General features: G+C 51.1%; 1 protein-coding gene and 1 long non-coding RNA gene across 3 annotated transcripts in view; one reads left to right on the forward strand and one right to left on the reverse strand.

The window, feature by feature from the left end:
* Positions 1–26323, reverse strand: part of Ptprn2 (protein tyrosine phosphatase receptor type N2) — a 611205-nt gene that overhangs the window by 83888 nt on the left and 500994 nt on the right. The window contains exon 13 of the mRNA XM_004860321.4: positions 4978–5190. Within this exon, the coding sequence (XP_004860378.3) occupies positions 4978–5190 (213 nt within the window). The remainder of the gene's footprint in view (positions 1–4977; positions 5191–26323) is intronic.
* On the forward strand, positions 12466–19432 carry LOC110345042 (uncharacterized). 2 transcript variants are annotated; one of them, XR_002388089.2, is made up of 4 exons: positions 12466–12718; positions 12881–13894; positions 14860–15045; positions 15541–19432. It is a non-coding gene; the product is annotated as an uncharacterized LOC110345042 (long non-coding RNA). The 2 variants fall into 2 exon arrangements; XR_015449922.1 differs by having other exon boundaries at positions 12881–15045.

Here is a 26323-nt window from a genome sequence, read left to right on the forward strand (position 1 = left end):
TATCCAGTCTCCGGTTCCCACACATCTTGCTGAGTGCTCTGCTAATTTTAATCACGCTGATCTAATTACTCCTGTCTGACCAAGGTGGGCAGTAGATTTACTTTATGCTCAGATGTTCACTGTGTCAAGGAGTTTGTATGGGCCATGTTGCAGAACAGGCCTGGAGACACTGATAGGAAATTACATATCTGAAAGTTCAGGGTGTCTGAGAACAGCATGTTGCTATCAGGTGCAGGCCTTCTGGAAGAATGCTCCAACCTGCAGTGAGAAGGCATCTCGCAGATTCACATGAGCTTACAAAAACATATTGATCTTTTGAAACTGTTGGGAACAAAATGTATTCCTTTATCATCAGCAGGGCGAAATTTTTGCAAGTTCTCCTTAGATGGTCACATTTCTGCCTCAAAAAGCATGGAATGTGGCACCAACTGAATCACTCTGGCTTTATTTGCAACTAGGCCCTGGAGCATCCCAGGGCACGGAGGGCCCAGAAGAGCAGGAGGCCTCCCCTCCAGTCCTTGGCATCCCCAGGAGGAGACGGAACACATGTCTGGGAACCACACCAGTCACTGGGAAGGCCAGGCAAGTTCCACCGACAGGCTGCTGGCTTCTCTTGCAAAGGTGAAATTAGAAAACTCCCGATTCTCAGGTTTGACTGTGTTGTAATAAAAGGATGTTCTTTAATATCATGTTTGCCGACACCCTTCCAATTCTGAAGCAGGACTAGATTTTGCTTCTTGAATATTTGCAAAAAAACTATTATTTCAACCTGAAAATTTAAATATAAAGCCAGAACAGCCGTTTTAAGAAACACAGCTGATTGAGTAGAGAGGCCTTTGTAGAAACTTGGGGTAGGGTCAAGTAAACCTCAGGAAAACTCACTGTTCCCTGACTTAATTCCTATCTTTTCTCCACTTCCATGACTAGTGATTACACCAACTGCAGAAGATTAAGCTCACCTAGAAAAGGAGGGGGGTCTCTTAATTCATAAGAGAAGGAGCAGCATGTGACCTTACATAAGCACTTGGCTTCCTTTGCCAGAGGTGAGAAGTCAGGGCACTTCTGAGCCTGCAGAGGCATCAGCCTGAGTCTGCCGAGCACCCTAATAGCAGCAGCCACACACATGCTGTTATTACATTAATAACCACTTGCTAATGGGTGCCACGGCAGCCAGATGTGCACTTAGTGGCTCTGTTTATGGGGATCCCTGTAGCCCCAGCGCATGCCTTCCTCTGGGTTTGGTTCCAAAGGCCTCAAGTACACAAGAAAACCTGCTGGGTATTGTGAAATAACCATCAAAAGAGAACTTGCTGAAAATTCTGCAGGAGTCTCTGCCTTGGTGTTGGGGAGGAAGAGCAGGCAGGCGGAATACTAAACTTGCTGTTCAGAGATGATCAAAGCCTCAAAGAAATGGATGCAACATTCAAAGACACTCAGAGAGAAAAAGGGGAGAATATCTCTAATCATCCAACAACTTATTTTTGGCACAGTTTTACCCAACCACCTTCCTCAGAAATGGGATATCTATGTGAAAAAGATGCATAAGATACACAGGTATCAAACACGGCAATTCTCACCCTCAGAGTGGGTGTGTCCATGTGAATCCACACGGACCCATATGACACACGTGGACATGCTGTCCTAATTTGAAAGAACAGAAATAAGCAAAATCTGTTTTTAAATGACCAAGTGCAAATTTAATCCAAATATGTTATGTTGCATGTATGTTGAAAGAAAATTCACTGAAACAATGGGGAAAAGTTTGGTGGTAATATCCTATTGAAAATAACTTTGAATTCAGAAAGTTAGTCTACCCAGTTTTTAAAGTGTGAGCAAATTAAACTTTACTGGACTATCATATGGGATTGATATCTTGGAAGAGCATCAAAAGTAAGAGTCTGCCAAAAAGATCTGGTTTTACCAATAAATAAAGCAAGAACAAGTATCACCCCCCCCCATAAACTCAGAAAGTGATGAATTCCAATGGTCTCGGGAACAGGCCCACCTGGAGGAAGGAGGCACAGATGTTTACAGGAGAATCTCATCATCTAAGCCCGCAGGAAACGGTTTTAAGAAAGGGACACTCAGGGACTTGCTGTGCCCCTCGGCCTGTCTTGCATGGTCACGTGCACCCGGGAAGCACAGGCTGTCCCTACCACATTCAGCAGATGGCCAGGTCACCACTGAGGGCCTCCCGGCTCCTGCTGTGAGTGTCCCCAGGGCCACTCACACGAGTGCTCAGTGGAAACGTGTGGATTCTCCTTTTGGGACAGCAAGACCAGAGGCTGCCAGTGCCACCCCAAACACAGTCACCTTCCCCACGCCATCCAAATGCCCCACTCAGTGCCTTCCTTTCCCTATGTGTGAACTTTCAGCTCTCTCACTTCCCAAAGAACTTCAAGATCTGACATTAACAGAACTTCGTATATTGTCACTGATCATCTTATTGCCCCCAGGCTACTTACACAGGAATGTGTACCAATTCTAGAAACTTCAAAATAATGCATGGAGTATGCGTGCCATCCCATGTGACATGAAGCATAATATCAAATTGCTCAACTTTCTCTGTACCCCAGCAATGGGAATTACAGTGAGGTTACCTACAGCCTCACTTCTATTACAGAATTAAGAAATACAGAAGTTCAATGATGTAAAGGTAAGTACACTCAGACAACTAGACACTTTCCCTAAAATTTATTGTTTTATGCTTGCAATATTTTGAAAACCTTTTTATAAGATTTTTAAACTTGAAGGATATCTCAATAGCAGCTTCAGAAAACTGGAGGCGATGGAGATGCACTCATGAATTAACATCGGCTTCATTCACCAGTGTACGTACGCTGTAACCACAATGGTAGGTCATCCACTTAAACCCAAAGCCAAAAGCCACAAAGACCCCGTCGTAAGGGTGGTGTCCTGCTCTGCTGTGCTCGGGTTCCCTCTGGAGGAAGCCCCTAGCGTGGTGGCAGGAGACCTTGTTACCCAGGTGGTTCCCCAATGGGTGTCTGATAGTGCTTACAGAACTAAGCCCAACAGAAAATCTTTATAATCATTTCCAAATTTTCCCAGATTATATTTTTAAAGAAAAAGGTTTTTTTCCCCTCTGTCTTTTCCCCTTTTTATTAATCTGGATTGAAGAAAAGCACATATTTCATTTATTGTCTGGATTACAGATTCTTATTAAACAAACCAGAGCTCATTATAAAATCAATATCAACTTACCCACCATGTCCCCAGGAGGAACACAAAAGGTCACTCTAAGAAATTCAAACAATTTTCCTGCTAGAAGGGCATGATTTTAATTACAGATACTATTAATTAGAGCTGTCACTGGGAAGACTTTTTTCTGTTAATTATCACAAATTCAGTTCTAAGTATGCATTTTCAACCTGCATTTTTGTAAAAATTAGTCATTTCTGCATGCAAGTCCAACCTTTCCATTCTATCAATATTTTATATTTGAATTTCAAAGTATATCAAAGGATGCCATGCTTTCTAGAAATCTACGCCTGTATGATCTCCTGACTCTCACATTTGGAACAGAACGAGGTGATAATTTATTTATGTTTTGACACAGGCTAGGCCCTGAAGACCTGGCATCCTATATTGATGGCCCCGCTCAATAGAAGCTCTGGGTAAATTCTTACTAGTTTTGTGACATTTTTTTCAAGCTGCTTCTTCAAATGTGGTTTTTCCTTTGCTTTGAAGCAAAGCTACGCACTGCCCTTGAAATGCCATCTCCAACCCATTTGAAGCTGCCATTTCTTTATACGAAAAGGATAGTCCTGACTGGGCTTGTGACCCCTCCAGGAGACTAGAGGTTTTCTCCATTCAGTGACAATACTAAGCATTTTGAAATTAGTGGAGAAGCTATGTCATGGTCTCTTTTAAGCACAGAAATTTTATGAATTCATCGGAACTCCTTCCATGGGATAAGGGGTAGGGTGGCCCATGGGGCAATGTCCAGCCAGCTCCATGCCAGCTGGGCATCGGGCATCTACCTCGGTAAAGCTGATGGCAGAACAACAGTACTGACTTTCTGTTGTGAAACATGTGAATTATTTACACGACGTTGTACACCATGGTCACATGACCACAGAAGACAAAGACCGAGTCCAGTGGGAGAAAACCTTACCAATGCATATTGATTAAACTTTTAAAATGGCAATGAAGGTAATTATTTTTACCTTCTCAAATGGGAATACTGTATATACATGGAATCAACATATTTTTATGTTACAGAAATCAAATGTCCTGACTTGTAGATGTGCTTGGCTTGTACTACTGTCATAACTAAAGTCTTATTTTATTATGCAGTGTTATTAGATACGAAACACACATAACAGAACATCCCAGAATTCTGAGGTTTTGTTTCTGTCCATCATCTCAGGTCTCCCTTTCTCTCCAAGTGTGTCTGCTGGAGCCTGGCACCTCCTCACACAGCTGCCCACCACCTCCTGCAGACATGTGGGCTTATTTCCCATTAGAAATCAGCATTAGATTTCACTTTATCTGAGTCATAGCAAAGGGTGGCAACAGATCAGGTCAAAGGGGGCTTTTCATACAGGACCCTGAGGAAGTTGATGATTTAAGAGACATCTTCAAATATTTACACAACCAATTCATCTTGCTACTCTGGCATGTTTCATTAACAGTCGCCAAAACTAAGAAAGATAACAGATAATACGTAATTCATGTATTGTACTTTTTCCACATCTCTAATTAGCAACCTGCTTTCACAGCTAACACCAAACTATCCAAGAACAGTAAGATTAATACAGAGCCGTAAAGCTGTGGTTGCAAGGTATTTACATGAATGCTAATGAGAAGTTTCAAATTGTCATCATAAAAGAACCCAAACTATGAATAAATGAGCAAGTTCTGGGAGTGGGGGAGGGACCAGGGACAAGTAAAAATAAAGATTATCTGCTCAGTGGATGAACCCAGCAAAGGCCTTTGAAAGGAGTCTCTTCTTACCTGGTAGGCAGCAGTGGCGTCCGCACTGGGGTCACCCCCCAGGCCCGATAGCTTCTTCTTCAGCTTGTGGTGGGACCTGTGGCGGAGGCAGTAGATGAGGCTGGAGGCCAGGAGGACGCCCACGATGCAAGCCATGGACAGGAAGGTGAGCACAATGAACTTGGTGGAGTCCTCCTGATCTCCCCGGTGAGGCAGGAGCTTGAGTTTGCTGCTCTGCACAGGGATAAGGAGAGAGGCCATGTTAGCATGCAGAGAATCACCACCTCTCAGAAAGCCAGCCTCTGCTGCAGTTGAACACTAGTGCCACAGGACAAGACAGGGAGCAGGCACCGGCACACACAATGCTGGAGCCCCTCAAGGGGAGCCAGTGTGATAGCACCTGGAGATGGTCCATCGGATGACAAGGGGGCCCCTGTGTTTCTCTCCTCACTGTTTTTCAAACTTAACAACATAAAGTGCTCTGCAGCTCATTCTCTGCCTTAGAGCAAGTGGGGAGAGGGACAGACTGCAGAAGATAAAGCAGCAACAGAGTTACAAAGTCGGCGGCATTCCGCAGAACAGCACAGCCTCTCTGCCCATCATGTTCTGAGGAATCTGCCATCCCTGAAAGGCCCATTTGCCTTGGGAGGCATCCAGTGTCCAGGAGCACCAGACCCCAAGGTGTGGCTCCTGGAATTAGCCAGGGTGGGGACAGGGAATGGGTGGCCTGAAGTCTACCCCTCAACCCTGAGAGTTAAGGACCCCAGGCCCGCAGCCTCCTGGAGTCCTCCTTGGGTGGGGACAAGGCATGAGAATACCCTTTGGTGCCTGTCACTGGTCTCCCGGGGCAAGGAGCCTGGCGCCCCTCATTAGCTTCATTAGGAGGTGTATTAGCGACAATTAAAAGCGCCACAGGAAAATGGACGCTGCGGCACATTGCCCACGACTCCCAGCCAGCGAGCCCCCCACAATTACCCGGGAAACGAATGGGAAAGCACGCCCTGCCTCAGTCCTGGTTGCTACAAGATGAGAACAATTAGCAAACTCCTTTCCACCACCTAATTTCGCGTGGTAACAAAATGGATTTTTCCCCATGAATGCCTGGCCGGCCTAGTCATTATCTCTCTTCTATTCGTAATTTTCTGCACCGCATTCAGCCTCCCAACTCTTCATTTCCTTCTGCCTCCGAATGTACACAGTGCCTCTTATGTCAGGCCGGCCCATTTTTATCTTGTAATCATGAAGGCCACCAAAGCAATTATCGCCGGTCTTGACTGGAAAAGCTGCTCATTAATTAGCCTCCTTTTGCCTTCCGTGCGCGGATTAGCGGGCGCCGGGACCGAGTTAATGGAAACGCGGGTTAAGTGAGAAAGGACGCCCGGATTTTCCTGCCTGGATGCCGCTCCGCTCTGGAGGACCGCGAGGTTCGGGGCTCTGAGCGGATAGCGTGAGGGGAGGGACTGGGACCGGGCCGCGGACGGGGCCGGACCGGAGGGGGGCGCGGGGCCTCGCAGAGAGGTGGTGGCGACCCCTCCCCTTCGCCCCCTCCCTCCCTCCCTCCCGCCTCTCTTTCCCTCCTCCCCTCCCCCTCGCCCTCCCGCCTGGCCCCCGCAGCCGCTTCCAGGAAGGAGTCACCGGGAACCGCGGCGACCCAGAGCCACGCAGAGGCGGGAGAGCGAGAGCGGAGCGAGCCCTCGATCCGGGTCCGGGTCCGCGCGCCACCCCGTGCGTCCCGGGCAGCTCCCGCCGGCGCAGCTGGGGACCGGCCCACTGGGACAGGGCTGGGCCCGCACGGAGCGGGCTCACGGACCCGCGTGGGGGCGTCTCCCGGGCGGCCCCCGCCCAATTCGAGTCCCGTCTCGCATTGGACACGCAGTAGGGCAACAAAGGCGAGGACTGGCGCGACCATGTGGCCGACTGCGCCCGGGAAAGGGGACCTCGCAAACCTGGGGCCCACGCGAGGGCAGGCCCATCCGACGAGGGCGCGGACGCGCAGGGGATCCAGGGGGCAGTGCCCAAGTCTACCAGTCCAGACCCGCGGGGCCCAGGAGCGGCCAGGGAAGGGAGCGCCCCGGGGACCGCGCCCGGTTCGTCCCAGGTCGGCTGCTTCCCTCCCACGAAACTCGCGGTTGCTGCGGTCACAGTGCGGCCGCGCTGGGCCCCAGCAGAAAGCGGGACGGGGCGGGAGCGCCTGGGATTTACTCAAAGGTCAAAGACAAATGTCAAGGAGAGAGACGGCGGAGATCTGGGGCTCCTCTCCCTGGGCGCCGCTAGGTCTCAGGCGTTGGGCAGAGCAGGGTACCCCACCTCCCAGAGTCGCGCAGCTCCCCCGACGCCGGGGCCTGCGCTTCCCAAGGAAGGGGTGGCAGTGTTTCGGAATGGGCGCCAGCGCCCCTCCCAGAACTCCTCAGGAGCCCTTCCTGCAGCCGGCGGGGGGGCCTGGTCACCAGAGGGACCCTGCGGTCGGTCGCAGGGTCTGACCTTGAGGGCTTGACCTTAGGGGCCGCTGGGGTGGATCCCCAAAAGTTACCCCCCGCCCCCAGCAGCCCACAGCCCCACCTAGCGTTGGGTGGGGAGGGTGGATAGCCGCGCAAACAGGGCTGCAAGTCTTGCTTTAAGAATCCCGGAAGAAACGAAAATTAAAGAAAATTGAAATGGCTGCGTGAACGCCCTTTCCGGGCACAAGTGGTTGAGTTTAAATAACTTTACAATTACTTTATTTCATTGCTTTTCGTAGCGTTAAAAACAAAGTTAAACACCCAGGTAACCAGGGAGCTTTGCGAAAAGCGCTTCAAAGTGTTTGGGTCCCAGAGCCAAAGCCCCTCTTCCTCCCGCTCCTGCCCCTCGGGCGGAGGGCTGGTGGGGACCACAGGCGCTTTCCTGGGGCTGGGCCCGGAAGAGAGCCCAGACTAATTAGAAGCATTTTATCAGTCTTGACTTGAAATTGAAAGAAAATGATGTTTAAATATTTATGACTTTGACATTTGCAGCCAGCCGTCTTTAAAAGCAGAACACCTCCTTCTGCAGGGAGCAGGGCTCTTTCTGAAGTTTGGAGCAGAGGAAAAGAGGAGAAGGTAGAGAAACAGCAGTTCTCAGAATCAGGTCACAAGGCTGGGGTGACAAGCATCCCGTGTCAGAGGCGCCGCTCACCAGCACTTTGGTACCAAGTTGTTGAGAACGGGGATCTGACAATGGTTCTTTAAGTAGTGAGGAATGAATAATCGAGTCGAGTTTGCATCCCATTTAGATGCATCTTGAGAGGTGAGGTGAAGTACAACATTACATATTTCCTCTCTCATCTCCACCTGCAACTCCTCAAATTTAGAATATATGTTATTGCAAAAGTTGTGATTCAAAATAAGTGTGTTGGCACAGCAGTAATTTGTGGAACTGCTCTTAGGAATCAGAAGCTGCAGGTAGGGCAGCCCGGACTGGTTTAGTATTCTGATCTGTGCTGACAAGCCAAGGTGCCTGACTCAGGAGCCGGCTCTTCTGAGCCCTTCATGGCCAATGCCCTCAGAACTTTTTTTTTAAGCTGTCCAAGAGGAAGCTTAAAAGAAGAGAAAAGAAAAAGGAACATTCTATACTCAGACTCGATTGTGAGAAATGAGACAGCCACAGTGCAGAACTTTATGGTAAATATTTGTTGTTGAGTAGCAAAATCTAGCATTTTTGCAAGGCTGCATAATGTAACCAGTTCAGAAGACCATTATCTGACTCACTGAATTGCAATTTTAAAAGATGCTTCTACTAAAAACAGGTGGGAACAGACATTCAACTTCATCGATATTAAACTTCTAATATTGTTAGTGCATTTGTTTGTGTCATTTTTAAGGAATTTGATTTGCGTGCATCCAACCCCAGGCTGTGTTTGTCTGCACATTTTTAAAGGGTAGCAGAAGCCTTTACTGAAAATGAGAGGAAGGAGGTGCCCCTCCACTCCCCAGGGCGGCCATGGTCTGTGAGGATGGGCTTTACTCTAACTACAAAGACCTTTTCCCCTGTAAAATTCAGAAATTAGTTTTAGAAGCAATTAATGAGTTGCTATAACAAGTTTGCCTTTGGTTCGCTATGTGAGCATCTTAGAATTATTTGGAAATTTCATTCTAAAAGTATTAAATATATTTACTAAAATATAGCAACTATTACATTAAAGCTGTTCACAATTTTTAGCAGTTTTCAGGCCAGGACAAGTGACCATATTTAAAAATCTGGGGGAGGGGTGTCTTACAATATTTTAAAAGTATTTTTTAAAGCTGTTAACTGAACTATTTTTAATTTGGAATTTACCACAGAATTCTAATAAATGAGAGAAGTCAGGCGGAAATAATCATGTATTAATTCTCTGCATTACAAAATCTTTTCAGAAGCTATTATCAGAGCAAGAGGCATTGCGGTCTGAATTCAGGGTGGGAGAAGTCCTTTGTGCTACTGAAAGCTATTGTTCCTCTGTGCAGATGAAATTGTACTTGCAAATCTGCCATTCAAGTAGCCAAAAAAGAGGAGGGAGATATGGGCAAAAGAAAAGAATCTCCGAAAAGTAATTATTCTTATACACAAACTTTAATGAAAATAAGTTGGAATGGACTGTTTTAAAATGGACTATTTGTTGAGGTTTCTCAGGCATACACACAAAAAAAGTGGCCATGCAAAAGATAACAAATCGTTTATTTGCCATCTTTAAGCACTCCCAAAAGTATCAGTTTTAGAAAAATACTGTTTTAAGACATCAGAGAAGATTTACGATACCAATATTTAAAGGAGGAAAACACTCCGTGCACACTTCTTTTCCGCCAGGCATGATAGCCACATTTCGTCCCGGGTGGAAGAGACAGGACCAACCAACTGAAAGCAGGCTGAAACGGACGGGGTAAACTCGCTCCTTCCCACCTCTTTGACTCCTTGGCGGCAGCATTTTCATTACAGCAGAGCTCAGACTAGGCCCCTGTTCCTGGCAGGCCTGTTCTGTGCCAGGGGCCTGGTGCATCCTCCCGTGCTGTCTTAGGCAGGTGTTGCCCAGGATAATGACTTGGTCTGGCTGAAGGAGGACACCCATGCCATGCCACCCTCAGCAAGGACAAAACCTGCTTCAGGTCTGGGACTTCATGCTTTGCCTGCCATACCCAGGCCAGGAAGCCTGCACTGGACTCTCGAAATTGCGGTCGGGACTCCACTGTAGTCCAGGGAAGCCAGGGTTGGCTTCCAGTCCCCTCCCCCACCCGGGGAGGCGGACCTCAACAGGCCTGCGACTTTCTCACCCCTGCCTCCCTGTCCCTTCCCCCTCCTTAATTCAGGAGATCCCCACAGAGGTCGGAAAGATCAGACCATAGCGCAGGACACAAAGGGTTGAGGCTTCCCCTGGAGCCGGGGTTATTCACAGCCTGAGAGGATCCCCTTCCCAGCAGGGACAATGCAGTGGCCCAGGCTTCCAGGCCACAAAGCACAGTGCTGGAGGGAGGAATTTTCATCCCCAACAACTCCGGCACCCATCTAAGAATCTCAGAGCTACCCAGTCCTCTGCTGCACTCTGGGGCTGGGTGGGGTACACCTGCTGGTCGGGTGGGCATTTCTTCCCACGTGGGTGGGAAGAGAAGAGCTTCCTTCTTCTTCCTCTGCACAAACCTCCACTTCCTCCCATTTGCCTGGCCCTGTAGCAGGGGATCTGGGCCAGCTTGGAAGAACTCTTGGACACTCCGAACTCTGGACTCCAGGCCAGGACCCAGTAGGGACCAGTGAACTTAGATTGGCTAATAAAACCCAGAGCAAAGGGGTGCATTTGGGGTTTCAAGGAGGTTGGGGATGAGACCAAGGGACAGGAGAGTGTTGTGCATCCTGGCCCCCTCCAGGAGCCTCCAAGCTGACCTTGGTGGGGTGTACTGGGTATAGAGCATTGGTGACCGTGACAAGGATCTCTCTTGCCCCAAGGCCAGCCTGCAGCACTGTGAGCTTAATGCAGAGGATGCAGAAAGTTGGGAACCTCTGACTCCAGGTCAATGCTGCCCAGATTTTAACACCTAAATTTGGGGTGCACAGGCTGCCTGGGGCAGGCTTCTAGCCAAGAAGCAGGCCAGTGTTCTGACCACACCACACTGTAGTTAGGGAAGAATGAAGCCTTCCTTCAAACCACCGGACTCAGAAGTTTCTCTGGCTCTGCTGAGCAGGCACATCTGGGAGGTAGGGTGCACAGGTTTCCTCCCGGGGAGGGGACCCAGCTGACCCCCCCCCCCAGTACCCTCCACACTTTCTGACTCCCTCTCGTCCTCTACCTCTAACTCACTACTTGAGAGATGCCTGGATGGCATCGAGGTGCTCCTGGACCCCGAGAAGAGGGTAAAGAGTGCCCCAAAATGCACGGGAAGAGAAATGCCCCACGCTACTGCTCTCCACTCTGGCTGTTCTTCCTGTCCTTGCTGTCCACCTCCTTGCCCACACCCCTCCCCATCTCTGTGCCCGTACCACGGCCAGCCCCGCCGCCCTGTTCTGTCAGGTCTGAACTGCCCCAGTGGCAGGCGAGGCAAGTTGCAGGCTGACAGTAGAGCGCGGGGAGAAGCGGGGCAGGCCGCGGTCCAGCCTCCTCAGACTGGGTGGGGGGACTCGCGGAGCAGGTAGGGGCCACCCCCTCCCACTCTGTGTGCAGGAAGGGCTGCCACCTCGGGATCCTCCTCGACACCCACCCCAGACCACTTGAGGAGGACCCTGGGCTAGGATGCCTCCCGCTGGCCGACCCTTTGACAGGTGTCCTGCGGCGAGTCAGTTTACCTCTGAACTGGGTACGACGCCCGCCCGGGTGGCCCATCTGAGCCCCCACGCACACCTCCACCCTCTCATCACCAGCTCCACGCCCTTCCATCTCCGCACCCGGCGACGGGGGTGGGGTCCCCTCCTTTTCCCTCCCACCGCCGCCCCAGCTCCTCTCGGCTTTCCGAGGACCCACGGGCCGCTCCATCCAGTGTCCGCGGGGCCGGGCGCCCCTGGTTACCTGCAGCTGGGCGGTCGCCGGGAGCCCCGGTGGGAGGAGGTGGGGGCGAGCACCCCGGCGAACGGCCTCGGGGCGCAGTGACTGCCGGCAACGGCGACGCCATCATCACAGCCAGCCGCTTCCTTGCGCTGGAGGCACGGATGAGCCAGCCCATCCCGCTTCTGACCACAAACTTCTCCGCGGCCGGTGGAGACAAAGGTGCCGCGCGTCGCAGCTCCAGCTGCAGCCGCACCGCTCGGAGCCCGCGGGCGCACGCAGCTCGGCGCGGCCTCTTGGGGCCGCTCTGCGTGCCCCGCCTCAGCCCGGCCCCTGGCTAGGCGCGTGGAGCCGGACGCGGCGGGCGCAAGAGGGCGCAGGCCGGGCGCGGGACGGTCCCCGCAGGGCTGCCGGCCGCGCGCGCAGCTCCAACCAGCGCGGCCGGCGCGCCCCGCCTTATATCCGGCCCGGCGCGCACCCGGCCGGCGGCGGCGCGGCTCTCGGCCCAGCCACCGGTTGCTATAGCGATGTCCCCCCACCCCCCACCCCACATGTTGCTGACAGCAATTGGCTAAGGGGCTGCGGCTTTCCGAACCCTCTCTCCCGCCCGTGACTATGAATGGACATCGGCGTTGTCAGTCACCCGTACTGCGCCGCAACCAGGCCCTTGGCCGGTCTTTCTGTCTTTCTTTCGTCGCTGATTCCTACCTCATCCTGGGCAAGTTCAGGGTAGCACTTGGGAGCAGAGGAGCTTCGGCAAGGAAAGTCAGCCCGCATGGCCCTAACGTGACCGTCGGTTATGGGAGGGTAGGTGGGGTGTGATGAAACTCTTGCAGGAGAAAAATGCGTGGCCAATCTTTCAAGTTACTTTAAAATTGCGGTGGGGGGTCTCTTTGCTTCCTTTCCAAACTGAAGCATGTCAGTTACGCAGGGAATCCCTTCCCCATCTTATGTGAAACCCTCCCCCAGGTTTTAGGCCTAGGAGGAGCGTGGAAAGCGCACAGAGGAACTAAGGCTTTGCTACCGTTGGTCCAGGCGGACTGTGAGCCTCCAGTTCAAAAGCTGGACAGAGTTGGCGGCAGCGAAAACCGAGGAATCCCAGCTGCGTCCTTATCTTCTTCTTCCCACCCCAGGTCAAAGGTAGAACCTGAGCCACTGCCTCTCGGGTGGGACGAATGGAAAAGGTCATAAGATCTCGTTGCCAGTCGCTCGAGACGCCCAGCGGCGTCCTGGCGCGGGTCACACAGCACCCTGTAACAGGCCTTCTTGGGTCTTCGCCACTGTGCCGCGTTCCCTGCCCCCGTCTCCCTCCCCAAGCCCTGGATCCCCGGTCGGTCGCAGCCACAGGTTGCTGCACCCCGGTGCGCGGCGCCCCCCGCCGCGCAGCCTCCGCCGGGAGTTGGAACCCAACATCTGTGTGCACAATGCGCTCTCCGAGGCCCACAGCTGCAGGCACAAGGGGAAGAAAGGAAGGAGCGGGGGAGCAGATCCTGTCACACGCAGATGACAGTCTGCAGAGGGCTCTTTAGTGTCTCCTTTTCTGGAAGCCCTGGCGCCCCCCTCCCAGTTCCCTCTCCTGCCGCCTCCCCATTGTTCCTAGCGCTCCGGACAGCTGGAGACGACGACCACACCACCCGCCGCTCTCCCTCCGCTCCCCTCCCGCCGCTCGCCAGGCGTCCCCTCTGGCAATCCGCGGTCCCCACCAGGGCAGGGCCAGGCGGGGATGCACCGCCTCGTACCCCACCCCCGGCTCCGCCCCGACCTGCTGGTGCCGGAGCTTGGCCTTCGTGCACCTCTCCGGTTGTCCGCCCCTGGCGGAGTCGGCGGGCAAGGCCCCTGGCAGGGCTTTGAGAAGAGATCCAGTCCTGCGGCGCGCTCCGGGGACTCCACTTTCACTTGTGTTTCTTGTTTTTACCGGGCCGGGAAGGCGCGCTTCGCAGAGCCCCAGGGCACGCGGTGCTGCATGGGCCACGGTCCACGGAGGTAGGAGAAGGCCTGGGGTGCCAACCGCAGGGAACTTGATGGGGCTGGAAGGGGACAGGGAGTTCCGGAAGAGGCCAAGAGTCGAAGCCTCAGCCGGTTACTCCCACGCCCCTACCTCCACAGGCCGGTAGGGGTAAGTCACCCGGGCCCTCTAGTCCGACTCTCAGCGGGCCGACACGGGCGGGCAGAGGGACCAGGATGCTGTGGCCCTACGCCTTGCGCTCTGAGGCATCACCGTCGGCCAAGACCCTAGCGGCAGCGGTTCCTGTCCCTCTCTGCGACCGTCCTCACGGCTGTGGCCGACCGGCTGTCCTGTGCCTCGGCGTCCCCCGCCAGCGTTCCGGGCTGGGAGCGTGGCCCAGGGCAGAGACAGGGGAGGGGAGGTGGCGCGCGCGGAAGAGAGGAAGATAAGGGAGAGAGGCGGCTGGGGAGCCAGGCTGGCAGGAGCTGACCTGCGCCCTCAGCCTGGCTGGCAACCGGCCCTCCATAGCAACGGCCTGCCAGAGCCTGTGGGCGCGCGCGTTTGTGCGCGCGCGCGCGAATGTGTGCGGTGAAGATCTGAGCCTTCCCAGTCCCTGGGTAACAGAGGCTGAACAGGATCGCACAATCCCGGGTCGGGGACCGAGGAGTCCCCTTCAGGAGGGAGGCTCAGCTTTGCAGGTGCGGCTGGCGCCTTAGGGCCCGGGATCCCTCTCGGCCCGGGGTGGGGATGCGCCCATCTCAAGCTCGGTTTCAGGGTCCCGGGGCTCCTGGCCTCCTGCCCAAACCTCCTGTTGCAGCCGCAGGATCAGGGAATTGCGCGTGGTGCGGCTCGAGCGAGCGCCTGAGATCTGGCCCGGAGCGTGCGCCCCCGTCGGCTGGCTCCCCAGAGCCCAGAGGGGCTGAGCGGAACAGGCCGAGCGACCCGTGGCCACCCTCCGCTGGGAACCTGCTCGCCGGCCTCAGGCGCTCCTCTTGTCCTCCAGCCACGTGGGATTCCCTGCTGGCCCAGCCGCATCCCGCAGCTCAGTTTCGGAGAACCGCGTGAGGGCCCGGCAGTGGGCCCCAGGATCCTGAAGCCACCGAATACAGGCTGAACCCCAGAGTAGGGCATGCAGCTCCAGGCCAGATGGCCAGCTTTGTGTTCTCCACAAATTGATGTGACTTGACAAGTAAGTGAGTAAAAAATTATTTCACGTAGTTTTCTGTCGTCCCAAAGGATCCTACTTTCATGTCAAAGCACCACACTAGATTAGACCTGAACTGAAAAACCCAGTCTTTCCAACAAGTGGAGGAAGGATGGGCTCGGAGGTGGCTCAATGTAAGTTGGATTTTGGTCACTTTCAAAAGAGTGAGATGGCTTTAAAGGCACCATAGAAAAGTACGTTCCCCCCCCCCCCCCGGGCTTCCCCTGTGGTGGGCAGTGACTTGCCGTGGACAGCCCTGACCCATGGCCCCTGCTTCCCATGGACAGCCTCCAGGATTCTGCTTGATCCCACACCATGCTGGTCAGTTCCCAAGGGGAAAGACAGACTCTCCAAGAAATTCAGGAAAAGAAGTGTTTGTAATTTAAGTGGGGACCCATTTAGCCTGCTGCTTCAGAAACAGGTAAACTAACCTACTAGATTCTCATTCTATTTCATTTTAAATTCCTTTCTCATTTCCAGGGCAGAAAAAAATATATCTTTTAATTCATGAAAACACTCTGGAAAAGTTTCCTGGCAGTCATGACTCAGCTATCTTGAAGAATGAATAATGACGTTAGCTTTGTTATTTTCTAATGTTTTGGTCAGGAGGCCCTGGACTTCATTTAATAATAAATATGAATTTGTATAATTTTGATAACATTTCAGAAAAATTTCAACACGATACAAAACATTTCTGAAACATGTTGATTGAAATCATTTATATATGACAAATGAGCACATGATTCACACAGAAGTTAGGGTTGCTTGACTAATGAATAAAAAAATCTGGCATTTATAGAATTTCCCAAGACTCACAAAATGCCTAAACAATATAAGTAGTTTAAAATGATTTGCCGATCCCTGCTAATTCTTCTTTTTAAGTGTGCTTCACATTTGTCATGTGTAAAAACTAATGTGCTGTGATAAGAATCTCATTTTCAATTTAGGGAACAATGGACTGGTTGGTAGAGATCACACATTTCAGTGATTAGAATAAATCTCCAGTGTTCTAAATTATCAAAGAAAACCTATTTTTAAACAAAATAGAGAATGGCTGTTATGGAAAATACGATTATTATAAAGCAAAATACTTTTAGGAACTTAAAATATATGGTAAGGTAGAAAATATTTTTTAAAAACCTTTTAAAAACCTGCTTCATTTCATAAAATTCTAAGCCGATTTTGTTTTTAAAATAAATGCTAATTTATATAACTACAGTTCACCAACTATATTTCAAATACTTTGGATTTGGAAATCCATTTATAAGAATGATTTAAAATTATAATTTAAAAATAGAACTAGATCTTTGTAAACATCGTAGCACTCTTCAGATAGCTACTAAAGAGAATAACATTTTGCAGTACCAAGGAGTGAATGATGGGAAGCAAAGTGTTTCATTTGGCCACCCCCCTAGTGACATGCAGTAATCAGCCCTGAGGAAACTTAAAAAGGTACTGGTAAGGTCCGTATGGAATCTGAAATCTGTCAGTTGTCAGTAAATAGCTATTTTTAAGGCCTCTATCCGGGTGAACATTAGATGGCAGTGAGAAGTCTCCCCTCCCTGTGGGAGAAGCCAGCCCACCACAGCTGCACTGCCGCATCTTGGAGGAGTCCTTGCCATGCACCCTGCAGCCCTTGACCCAAGTTTAACCCAAGTTTATCCCTCTGTGCCGTTGGTTCCCAGCCTGGGAAGAGTCCTGGCGTAAGGACTCTTACGCCAGAATATACTGCTATCAAACCAAGGTCTTAGCATTAAAGTTCACAGGAATTGAAAAATACTGAATTTATTTGCTCAAATATTTCACTTCATTAAAAACACGAAGTTTTCATTCAAAAAAGAAAAATGCAAGCCACTTTTTTGTTTTAAAAAGAATTATCAGAATCACCTTGCTTTTATCAGCATTCAAGTTGGCTCATATTCTGAATGATCTAAAGTTTTTGAAATCTCCAAATAGTAACTCTATTATGAGATATAGTTGCTGTTCCCCCAGTGGCTTAACATGATAACATGAAACCACATCCTTAAAAACCAAAAATGTACTTTAACATAGATTTATGCTTGATAGGATGGTCAAAAAAGTCCAGATTTTTGGACTTTCTTTTTCAAACTTTGACACAATTCAAAGGACAAGAAAAGTCTCAACACCTTGTGATTACTATTACTAGTTTTGTCCGTTGACCACAGTATTCTAAAAACTACCGCTCACTCTGGAAGGCTGAGGCAGGAGGATTACAAGTTCCAGCCTAACGTGGGCAACTTAGAGACTATGAGACCTTGCCCCAAAATAAAAAATAGAAAAGGGCTGGGGATGCAGCTCTGTGCAAAGGCCCCGGGTTCAATTCCCAGGTCCACAAAACCAACCAACAACAGGAAGAAAAAAAACCCCATACACAACCACTGTTCATGGGGACAGTATTTATAAACAGAACCATCTTCCTGGAGTTCCTCTACTTTTCAGTCTACCTCCTTGTAAAGATCTAGTTTTTATTATTTACAAAACAGTGTTACAAAAGGTGTGCTTAAGCACTGATGTTCAGCGTAGTGCGTGTTTTATGTTTGTGGACAGACATAGTTCAGCTAGAATTCCTTGACCGAACACTGTGAGACTCATCCCCATGCGGCAAGAAGCTGACTTTTTTGAAAGTGGTTAAATGGTGCCCTTGTGATCCAGTGAAGGGAAACAAGGTGCTATGTGGAGAGTTTCCAGGTATCTCTGTTTTTCAGTTAAAAGCTCTTTCGTGCATTTTGTCACTTACAAGTTGCAGGTCCATTATAGTTGTCTAAAAACAGCTTTTCCCTTGAATTGCTCTGAATTAAAAGTAGAACAACAGTTCAGGTAAACGTTTGTTTCACAATTACATAACTCTGCGATGTTTGCATAGACTCTCAGAAAGGTGCCAATGTATATTTTAATGCCTGAAGACAGGCTCTGATGAAATGAAAGAATGGCCGCTGCCTACCGAGCTTGCCTCTGTACTGGACTCTGAGGAAAGGAATCCCTATAAAGTGCCGTCTCCTGACTATATTGCAAGTGGGTTTGTAAGCATTCAGACTGAACATGAACGAAGACTCAGAGCAACCAGTTGCCTGGTGTGGAGAAGACACAGAGCTCACCATCACCCTATAGAGTGAGTCTCGGTTGTCCAGAGCTCTGTACAAATTCACTCGCAGCTGCTAGAGCCAGTCGAATGGAAACAGCAGCTCCTCATCTACAGACTCAGTCTGACATGTGCTGCTATCTACGAGGGATGCTGGGTGTGGACGATGCTGTGTGCCGTGCACTCTGACGCGCTTGCAGGCCGTCTCCTTGGCGCATACGCCCTTCAGCTTTGCCCAGTCAGTTCAGAGATTCCCATCTGTAATCATCTCCACAGGCACTCCATCTAAACTGGAAGTCTAATCTCATGGCTTTAAATCGTTCTTTGCTTCTGATTCCCCCAAACTGGATAACTTCACTCGATCACCCCTTGCTTTCTCTGTCCTTTTCTCCAGTTACTTTTGAGAATTAAAAAAAAATATAAACTACCTTTTAAAAGATCCCTTCCTCCCACTGAGAATATGTTTTTAAAAGGCCATTTCAACAGATTAGTGCTCTGAGTCTGGTAAGCTGTGTGGGGTGGCAGGGCAAGGCCTACCCTTCTGGGATGCATGGGGAGTGGCGTCACCTCTGGAACCTTTACTTTTCCTCTGTTGGGTTCCCAGTTTCCATGGCGACAATCTCTCTGTCCTCAATGTCCATCTCTAGGGTGAAGCTTGAGGCTTTCCTGTCCTTTGTCCTTGCCCCCCACCAGATTCTGCCACTTTCTCAGGGTGTCACTTTGTCTGTCCCCATTCCAAGCCCCACCTGTGTTAAGGGCATTGGCCCAGGTGGCCCTGATGACTCCTCCTGCATCCACTTAGCTGGCTTCCTCCCTCCCTGAGAATTCAGCACCTCTCCCTGACCTTCAGAGTGTCCCTGCCCCTTGTGTCCCTATATGCACTGCAGTCCTTATCCCTGATCGACTGCTCCAAAGTTATTACATGCAAAAGCCTAGCAATAAACAATTCACAAGTCTTCAGTTATGCACTTGCCTGCTGCCCAACCTGCCCTGCCCTAGATGGGAATCATGCCTGGACCCCCTGGCCAAGATGTCTACATGGCCTGCCTGGTTAGTCACTCTGAGCCATCTCTGCTACCGGATCAGCTGCTACAGAACCACAAGGCTTGTGTTCAAGTGACCTTTATACTTAATGACAGGCCCCAGTGCATGAGAGCAGCAATTCACGTAAAGCTTTTCTTTATGACATAAACACTCAGTCATAAGATCCATATTTTTGAAAATGTTTATGTACTTCACCTCTCAATAATTGAAAGAGATGTTTTCAAATCATCTACTATCATGATGAATGTTTTGACTTCTTCCTGTAATCTTATCAGTTTTTGCTTTATGTACTTTAGAGTTATTTTAAGAGATGGGGAAGGAGGAATCAGATGGGAAGGAGAAATAAAAAGAATTAAGATGCATTATATACATGCACCAACTCCCCACAATGAATGTAAATCATGTACTGCAGACATTGACTAATGAAAAAAAATTCAAGTTCAAGGGGCTGGGGATTTAGCTCAGTGGCACCACACCTGCCTCACAAGCGCAAGGTCCTGAGTTCGATCCCTGGTACCGCAAAAAAAAAAAAAATTTTTTTTTAAGTTCAAACAAAACAAGAAAAGCCAAAGAAAAGCCACACAATGCTTCCTTCAAGTGAAGAGGTGAGGGTGCTCAATTAAGGAGAGGGAAAATCATATGTTGAGGTAACGGAGATCTACGGTGAGCACAAGACACAGCAGAAAGTGCAGAGTGGCATATACCATGTGTGGGCTTAGGGCGTGGGTGGCATCCTCAGCAGGTCAGGGGGACATGACCACCTCATACACACATATGCAGGACTGTGCACGTGTACACACAACTCATGAATGCCCCACAGTGTTCCTGCACTGTGCACAACTTCACAGAAACATGCATCCCTGTACTTTGTTTCCTTCCCATCTCTCAAAGGCCAGGGCTTTGTGCACTGAGAAACCAAAGGGTAAACGAAGTCTTTCAAACTGGTCAGTGCTGGAGCCACAGCAAACCCACAAGCACATGCACCTGTGCGAACACATGCATGGCACACATATAGCCATAGCCTCAGGGCAGCACAGGGGTGATGTGGGCTCCCTGGTCTCCCCTGGGTCCTCCAAGCAACCTCTGAGCAGGCATTATTATTTAAATGATAACTCAGTGGTAGTAATCGTTTTTGAACAAGGAGAGGGCTTTGACCCTCGATCTTTTATGTGATGTGTCCTGTGAACACATTTAAAAACCTCCGGCGTCTCTCCTCACACTTGCTCAGCTGCTGCCCCTTCCTGTGCCAGATCCTGGAGCATGCAGTACAAATCTGTCCCTCACTGGGGACAAGAGCACTGGGGTTTCCCAAGACAGCACAAGTGTTGCCTGAGCTGGGTGGCATTGGTGGCCCCTTCAGCATGGACTGGGTGACGTCGACAGGGCAAAGCCGTGCTGCCTTCAGCTTTTATCAGTTTCAGTATCTGTGGGTTTGGAGTTGATACCTGTTAAACAAACACAGCAAGAGACATAGACAGGATGGTACAGATGTGTGAGGCTGGCCCGGCCCATGCTGACGCATAGCTGGGTGGCCTCCCCACCCCGAGGCCAAGGGAGGATGGCGGGAGGAGCCTCAGAGAATGTGGTGGTGACCCTCAGACCTTGAGTGGCCCACAGGCCAGAAATCCTGGAGTGGAAATGGAGGAAAAGAGGGTCATAGCTGCATTATGCGACACTTGAGAACAGATCAGTAAGAGAGGCTCCCGAGTGCAGCCCATCCAGGGAGATCAGCTACACCTGGGTGGCCGGTTCTGAGACATATGGGTGGTGACCTGTGGCCAGTGTCTTGGCCAGCATGAGAGGACAATTTGGCCAGGAGTCCTAGTGTCTACAGGACTACACCTCCCAGGCTGCTGAGACTGTCGGGTAAAAAGTACTGCTTAGGTGCGGAGTTTGGGGACAACATCTTCTGCCATAGATGTCAGCACAATGGTAAGCGAAAGCAAGCTCCTGGTAAGGAACACCTGAGGCAGGGCCTTCCTGAGAAAAGCAGTCCTCTAGGTAAGGCCAAGACATGACGATGGATGCATCGGAGGTGGGATGCTCCTGTGGACGACTCCTGTGTCTACTGCCCCAAGATCCCCAGAGATCCCTGGCCTCTGCCCCTGCTCGCCTTCAGGAGCTCAGACAGGGGCTTCTGCCCAGCCTGGACCCTCAGCAGTGGGTGCCGGAGTGTTGTTGCCCTCACAAATGGCTTTTCCTTCCTCTGCAATCTTCATCAGAGTGCAGCAAATACTCTGAAAGCATCACCCCAAGGGGCGCAGGCTCCTCACAGGTCACCTCTGTCTATGTGGGGAAGGAGGGACAGCCTCTGTCACTTCTGTCACTGTCAGCCCTGGGCTGGGGTGGCTGGCCGGTTCTTCTGTCTTCTTCCTGTTGCTACTCACATGCCAGGGTGCCCAGGGGCAGCCCCTTGTGGGGTTGGGAGAAGGGTCAGCTCTAGTCTGCCTTTTGCCAGCTGTGGACCTGTGCCTCAGTTTCTTCATCTGAAAAGGGGGCTTGCAGAGGACAGGAAGTGCCAGATGGAGCACCCAGGACAGCATATGGCCACGGACACCCCAGAAAACAGGCTGCTACTTATTGCTATGGTTACCTACATCTGCTGTGCCCCTCATCTCATCATTTAGGATCAGTGCTAATGCTCTGATGACGATGGCATCAGTCAGCAATAAGGAGAAGTCACCAGAGCAGAAGATGGTCCCAGCAAGGGTGCCCACCAGCCTAAGGTGGCCGGAGCCAGGGCTTCTGTGCCTCCTCAGGCATGTGATCCCTCCTCAGGGCCTACGGGAGGGGAAGAACAGTTGGAGATAGACACCCACCTGACTCCCAAGTTCACGGTGGTTGACAGAGGTGATTCCTTTGCTCGCCTGACATATATGTTCCTTCTCAGCTTTGACACATGCTGCATACTTGCATGTTCTGTGTGTGTATTCATTTGTGTGTGTGTGCAGTTGAGAACAGCTTTCACATCAGAAGCCCTCTTGCAATGACTGGGTTATGACCAAGTAACCTGTGTGCAGTGCTGGGCTCCATGCTCCCCTGCATGCATGGGGCTCTCCTCAAATCCACATGACCCCAGGAAAGGGACACTGAGGATAGAGGTCCTGGGTGACCTGCTGGAGGCTGTGCAGGTCAAGGTCTGGGTGCCCTCCCCCGAAGAGAACTCTGACCAGTGCTCCCTGAATTGAAGAGAACCATGCTAAACTGAATCCACTATGGCTTCTCATCAGCCCCAGCATTCCACATTGTCCTTCTACACACACGCACGCACGCACACACATGCACACCCTGTGCCCTGTGCCATACTCACGGACAGGGCTGTCACTCCACTGAGACCACTGATGAATGCTGCAGCCCACTCTGAACATGTGCTCGCCAAGCACTATCCAGGGGGGGATCACCAACCATCCCGGACGAGGGTGACCCTGAGAGGTAGAGGCAGATCCCTTATGCAATTTTTGGAACAAAAGGAACAACAGCAGTTCCATGCTTTTCATTTTTATCCTCCTCATGGAGGAACAGACTCCTCAATATCTTGTCTAATGGTGGCAGATGTCCCTGTAGAGGTGGTGACCTATATCGTGCAGAGGGGACAGGAGAGGAAGAAGGACTGTGTGCAAGGCTGGTGGCAAAAGTCATGCTGCTTGTCCCCTTAGAACAAGGTCTGGCCCCTGTAGCTGAGCTTCCAGCTGCAGAGCAAGTGGCCAGTGCACCCAGAGATGCCCAGAGACAGAGATGGGGAGAGAACAGTGGGTACCTGAGTGCTCTTGCCAGGCGTGGGAGTACTAAGGACCCTGTGTTTCTGATGAAATTGCCATCACTGGCCATGCTGCACATGTGCCTGAACTTTTACAAAATCATATAAGCATCGTTGGAAGCGATCTCTGCCTTTATGCGTTTTAAGGCGGTTTAGTGTTCCACATGTAAGGCCCAGTGCTGGTGGTGCCTGTGATTGGTAATTCTCTCTGTGGGACTTATGGGTTCATAAAGCAAAGAATGTAATCTAATCACCCATAGGTACATGATTTCTTTATCCCTCCTATCAGATGTAATGTGGGTCATAGTCACAATTTAATAACGGCCCAAGTAGGGCTCAATAAAAGTTACCATTAAGAGCTGAAAATGTTCTCCCATTTATTTCCCTGACAGAGCCTGGCTGCCACACAGGGTTTGGATGGAGATTAATGTCACCTGAGAACTGATGCCCTGCCAGGGCGAGAGAAACCATGTCGAGCCAGGGCTCGATGCTGAGCTCTGGCTGTACCCACAGAGGGGAGAGTCGGGGGTTCTGTTTCCCATGTGGGGTTGCAGCTGGCAGGGATACACTGCTCGTAGCGGAGCTGCTTGGCTGTTATCCTGTCTGCTGGGGACAGCAGTGTGTTCTCGGTCTCCAGTGGGAGAGGACATACATGTCACGGGTAACTATGATCCTCAATGCCACCTTCTATGCAGCAAGTCCTAGTGGCTGTGCTATTTGTTTTTTTTCCAAGGGAGTCAGAAAGATGACTTTGACCTCTGCCAACCCTTTAGCCCCTCTTCTGTGGAGGTCACTAAGAGCAGTGTGAGCTGAGATGAGGGGTTCAGAAGCCATCCCTAGTGCGTATTTGTAGCTGGTGACTCAGGATACGGAGAGTGCAAGACAAAGGCTGGGCTCCCTCCACTTGGAGTGGTCTGTGGGGCTCCAGCCTGGAGAGGGCGCTATGCTGACACACATTCCTCGGCTGAGGGGCACACAGCTTTTCAGATGCGGCCTCCAGTGGTCCAGGCCCAGAAGTTGCAGAGGCAGAATGCACATGTTGATAATGGCCTGGGGCAAGGCATATGCAGGAGATGCGCTAAGGCTGAACCCATAGACACACAGGAAACCCAGAGGGGAGAGGAACACACATAAAGAGAGGATCGGCAGCAATGCTTCCCAGCAGGAGCCTGTGTTCCATTACCTGGGAAGAGGAGCAAGTGCAAAGTGTGACGCTGAGGGAAGAGTGTGCAAAGTGATGCTAGGGAGGAGTGTGCAAAGTGTGATGCTGGAGAGAGGAGCCTGCAGCACCCTGGGCCCAGGATGCTGTAAGAGCGAAGGTGCACAGGTGTTCCTCCATCAGAAGTGGTGCTCACTGGAGATGTGGGCTCCCTGTGTCCTGTGTCACCCTCCCAGCCCTGGGAGTCAGGTGCCTTGGCCAGGCAGTGCTGCTCTATTGTGTCTGCACCCAAGACACCGTGGACCTTGGCTCTGGAGGAGGTGGCTATGTCTGCGAGGTGGCCACTTCAGGACGTTAGAGGGAACAGGCTAAGAGAAGGCCAGGACCTGACAGTGGTCAGGAGACCACCATCAAGGCAGGGGACACAGGCCCAGCTCTGAAGCTGTTTCAGCAGTGTCCACATGCCAGGGACCCTAGGACTCGAGGATGTAGGCCCCGAGGATGACCTTCCCTGCTCCTCAGCCCACCCAGTCTACACCTGCTCTCCGGAACCCTCTGGACAAGTGTGCGCTCGCGATTGCTTGTGGCTCTGAGACGGGGATAGTGTCGCGTGCTCACTGGAGTCCTTCCTCATAGCCCATGGTGTCCACAGCTGCACAGACCCCAACCCTCAGGCTAGTGTCCTTGTCTATCAGTGCAGGGCTTGGACTCCAGCCCCACCTCCCAGCTCACCTCAGCAGCCCAGCTCCTGTCGGGCCCCAGGCTGGGCCCTAAGCAGTGGAGGAACACAGGGTGCAGGGCTCAGACAGTGGCCTTGAAGAGGTGAAGTGTGGCTGAGGAAAGGAGTCTGGATGCAGAGCCAGTGGCCACACCCCAGCCCATGGGGTCAAGGGGACGTTCCTGGCCCTGCAGAGTCAGTCAGTTTGGTGGCTGAACGCCCTGTCCAGAGGACAGGGCCCTCTGGGAGCTGGACAGTGGCAGTAAGTGGATCTTTTCACCCTAAAGTATGCCAGGCGCTTCAGGAGTAGTGAGCTGCTGGCTGTGTCCCTCATAACCCTGACCATTTATGCCTCAGTTGACTTCTCATCATGTTGGTGGGCCTCTTAACATCATGCCCATGTTTTCTTGCCTTGGGTAAGAAAAATATCCAGTGTTTCCAACACATCCAGAATAACAGCTCATGAGCATGTGCTTTCCTTGGCTGCTGCAGTGCTCTAACCAGGGCTCAGACCCTGGGCATGTCACCAGCCTGGGCTTTATAGGTGCCTTCGCCAGAACCTGGGGCCTGACCGTGAGGAGTATGTGTGGAGCATGTGGCATGAGGTGTGTGTGGAATATGTAGTATATGATGTGTGTGGACATGCTCCATGTAATGTGTGTGGAATATGTGGGTATGAGGTACATGTGTGTATCATGTGGTGTGTGAGTTGTGTGTATAATATGATGTGGTGTGTGAAGTGTGTGGAATACATACTGCATGAAGTATGAGAGGATGTGTATTATGTAAGGTGTGTGTAATATGTTGCACATGAGGTGTGTGTGGAGTTTGTGGTGTGGGGTGTGTATAGAACATGTGGTATGTGGAATATGTGGTGTGTGGAGTATGTGTGCAGTTTGTGGTGTGTGTGTGTAATACATGGTGTAGAACATGTAGTATGTGGTATGTGTGTGTAGAATACATGGTGTGTTGTGGTATGGAGCTTGATTTTTGTATTTTAAAAGAGTCAGATGTCTGAGTTCTTTATGGGAAGTTTCTCAAGTCTGAGAATACTCAATGGGCTCTTTGGGCGGAACTGTGTCCACTCCCAGTGCTGTGATACAGCCTTTCTCTCAGGTCCTCAGATAGTGACTCTCTTTGGGAAGAGAAAAGGGACCCTCTTCTGAGAAGTGATCTGTTAAGATGGGGCTCTCAGGTGGCCCTAGTCCCAGGTGACCGTGTCCGCATGAGAAGGAAACCTCAGACATAAGGACAGACACGCAGAGGCGAGGGGGCCCAGCACACTCAGGGAGGAGCTGCATATGGGCTGGGGCCGGAGCCACAAGCCTGGGATGCTGCAGCCACTTGAAGCTGTGTGGCAGGCAGGGCCTCCCCGGGAGACAACAGCGCCTGTCAGTTAAGCCACCAGCATGCAGTGCCCTGCAACATTGGCCCAGGAATTGTGGTGAACAGGGCTGACACTGGCCCTGAGGTCATTTCCAGTCT

The sequence above is a fragment of the Heterocephalus glaber genome, unplaced genomic scaffold (genome assembly GCF_053883595.1).
Source record: "Heterocephalus glaber isolate CG9 unplaced genomic scaffold, H.glaber_assembly_v1.0 deba00000818, whole genome shotgun sequence".
NCBI classification, from domain to species: domain Eukaryota; kingdom Metazoa; phylum Chordata; class Mammalia; order Rodentia; family Bathyergidae; genus Heterocephalus; species Heterocephalus glaber.